This window comes from Phaethon lepturus, unplaced genomic scaffold, assembly GCF_000687285.1.
Source record: "Phaethon lepturus isolate BGI_N335 unplaced genomic scaffold, ASM68728v1 scaffold10446, whole genome shotgun sequence".
NCBI classification, from domain to species: domain Eukaryota; kingdom Metazoa; phylum Chordata; class Aves; order Phaethontiformes; family Phaethontidae; genus Phaethon; species Phaethon lepturus.
This window is the reverse complement of record NW_010546994.1, coordinates 80,508-83,511: the sequence shown is the minus strand read 5'-3', so window position 1 is coordinate 83,511 and position 3,004 is coordinate 80,508. Positions and strand designations below refer to the sequence as shown.

At 39.2% G+C, this 3,004-nt stretch overlaps 1 protein-coding gene across 1 annotated transcript in view; it reads right to left on the bottom strand.

The window, feature by feature from the left end:
• Positions 1–823: 823 nt before the first annotated feature.
• Positions 824–3,004, bottom strand: part of CDH2 (cadherin 2, type 1, N-cadherin (neuronal)) — a 50,290-nt gene continuing 48,109 nt past the window's right edge. Inside the window, exon 15 of the mRNA XM_010289497.1 lies at positions 824–2,235. Within this exon, the coding sequence (XP_010287799.1) occupies positions 2,029–2,235 (207 nt within the window). The 3' untranslated portion in view covers positions 824–2,028. The remainder of the gene's footprint in view (positions 2,236–3,004) is intronic.

Sequence of the window (3,004 nt, the reverse complement as noted above, 5' to 3'; positions counted from 1 at the left end):
AGCCTCACCCACAGACTAACTCCTTGCCCACTGAGCCTTCCCCAGTGCAGAAAGCTGCTACGCCTGTCCCGGGGCCCGGATCCCCTCCTGCTGCTTCAATTCTCTCAAGAGACTGCAGAAAATGTGGTGTTTCTGCTGCGTTCGAGCTTCATGCTGTTCACAATCAGGTCCTTAGTGAGTGTAAATGTAGACATTAAACCTGAGCAGACTGTTGCAAGTGAAAGAAGGCACAACTCCTGTACCCACTATGTTTGCTTTGTTTGCAAATAAATCATTTTAATAGGTTAAAAACATGTTTGGTAATGACTAATCTCCTAATGGGACCTTTTTGATACAAGCTTCACGACCATAAGCACCCCCTTGAAGGACACAGTCTGATCAGCACTGAAGTTAAGAGGGCTTGTCTTTACTTCAGCGTAAGAAAGTCCAGGCAGCAGATGACTGCCAGGATCTGCAATTTATTTTATTTATGCAACCTGCAGCATAATCACACAATCATTAAACTGTCAGTCTAGAAATGAGCCAAAAATGATGCAAGCTCTATTATTTAGATAACGTACATTAAACCAAAGAGCTAGCCATCAACGTGGAATTGATAATTTTCAATTCCCAGAAACGGCACAGATCACTTTGCTTTCACCTGGGAACTCACCTTCTAAATTTGTGCCAAATTCTATATGCATCTTATTTTCAGTCCAGCAGTATTGACTGCTGAAGAAGCACACATAACTTCTCACATAACTCAAATGCACTTTCTCTATTTTTATTTACTACAGTCAGGGCTGCCCAGGTACGACAAAGAAACGCCAAACCAAGCACCAGATCCAAAATTAGCATTTTATTCAGAACGTTGGGGTCAGAGGTGTATCATTCATATTCTGGTACGCAATACAGAGGCAAAGCTGTTCTCAGAAGTCTCTCCAGTTTGAAAGCTCCTTCCCCCTTCCCTCCCAGCCCCCAAAACATACTGTATATTTACTCGTGCCCCCAGTATCAGGCCACCCCCCCCCCCCCCTTTTTTTGGTACAAATTATGTAAAACTTTTGTGCTAAGAACTTTTCTCCCTCCCCAAACAAAAAAAAATAATAAAAATAAAAATAAAAAAAATATTGAGTACTCTAACTACAGTTCAACAATTGAATCAATGTCACTTGTTTGCAACCTGTTTTGTAAATACTTTATCCATAACGAAAGATATAAACATGCAAAAACCTGAATCCATAGTCCAAATAATACATACACGTGTTCTGAAGTTTCTGCACTTCTCCACAGACTATGCCAATAAAACATTATGTACACATACCATTTTTTACAGTGAAGTGGGGAAAAAAAATACTAGAAATTAAAAAAAGAAAAAGAAAAGTGTACATGGATTAAGACCAAAATGTGTCTAACATTCTAGCATAAGAAAAAAAAAAATCAATTCTGCTACAAACTGGTGATATGAAAACTCCCTTTATTTGCAACCAGCTGCATAAGTTTTAGAATTTTAGTGAAAAAAATCCCCTAACATCTAAAACTAGAAGTAATGTACATTGTTCCACCTCATGGTCTTCTCTTCCAGATAATAAAATTGTTCCATGAGGACTTTTTTTGTTTATTTTTAATCTCCTTATTTTAATAAAAGCAATGCGATGTAACAAAAGCATGTTGAAGCATACTGTGTTTCACCTTACTCCTCCCCACCCCAACATATTTTGTCTCTTTAATGCATCATTTCATAAATCAGTACCATTAAAGCCTTAAACATAAAACTAATTCCGATCTGAAAAAGGTACAAAAAGGCACATAAAATCCCAGTGCTTCTGTACTGTAAAATTCAAGTGTAACTGAGCTCAATATTTTTTTCCAAACAGCATTGGATCACTGATATTCCACGGAGCCCAAATTGGTTTGCAGCCTAAGCCAAAGCCTTCAGCAAGCACTTGTGCTAGTAGACTACAAAGTTAAAGCCTAGCTTCTGTATGCTTTTGGGGAATATCAGTTGAAATGTTTGTACTTGTCCAAAAACAAAGTTCATGTTGAAGTTCAGTCATCACCTCCACCATACATATCAGCAAGTTTCTTGAAACGTGGGCCCCAGTCATTTAGGTAGTCATAGTCTTGCTCACCACCACTACTTGACGAGTTAAGAGAGCTCAAGGATCCAGCAGTGGAGCCACTTCCTTCATAGTCAAAGACTAAGAGGGAGTCATATGGTGGGGCTGTAGGGTCATTGTCGGCTGCTTTAAGTCCCTGTAGGGAGGAGAGGGAGAAAAAAAGATAAAGTTCTGCAGCTGAGAGGCAAAACGTAACTGGAATATCACAGTGCAGTTATCTATCAATCGCCACTTGAGAAAACCAAGTTCTTGTTCTTCTGCAATCCAATTCAAAACAGTATTCATGTTTCTGTAACTCCAGCAAGAACTTGTTTCAATTCATTTTGGAATGGCCAGGTTTCCAGCATTACAGCACTGGACGTTTTGAATGTAGCTGCAAATCCAGTTTTAATAGAACCTTAAGAGAACATCACAGCACTAGGACCGATGCTAATAAATACACAGTTTCAGAGCTACACAGCTCATGTGGCATGAGCAATGCGGGACGGCTTGAACAGACAGATGGGGAAGGAGAAATAGGCGTGTTTGCAAAGATTCACTTTAACAGCCATCTCACATGGCCGATAACATATCCACTGACATTGCTGGCCTGCAGTCCACCTGCATGTGCCAAAAGCCGTATTTAGTTCTGTAAAATTCATGTACCTCTGTAGGCTGCTGTGAGAAAAAGATACAGTATCTTGGCTTAAGCATTATGAGCTTTGCTATACCCACCCGTAAGGTTCCACCCGCTCTTCAGAAAATACACATACACACAGTGACATCAAAACTAAATACATGATTATAATAACTTTTGTTTCCTCATTTCAAAATATTCAAGTTATGAACACACGAATACCATGTCTTCAGTAGTTTTAAATTTCTACTTTCTAGAGCTGAATAACCCAAGCTAAAACTAAAACAAA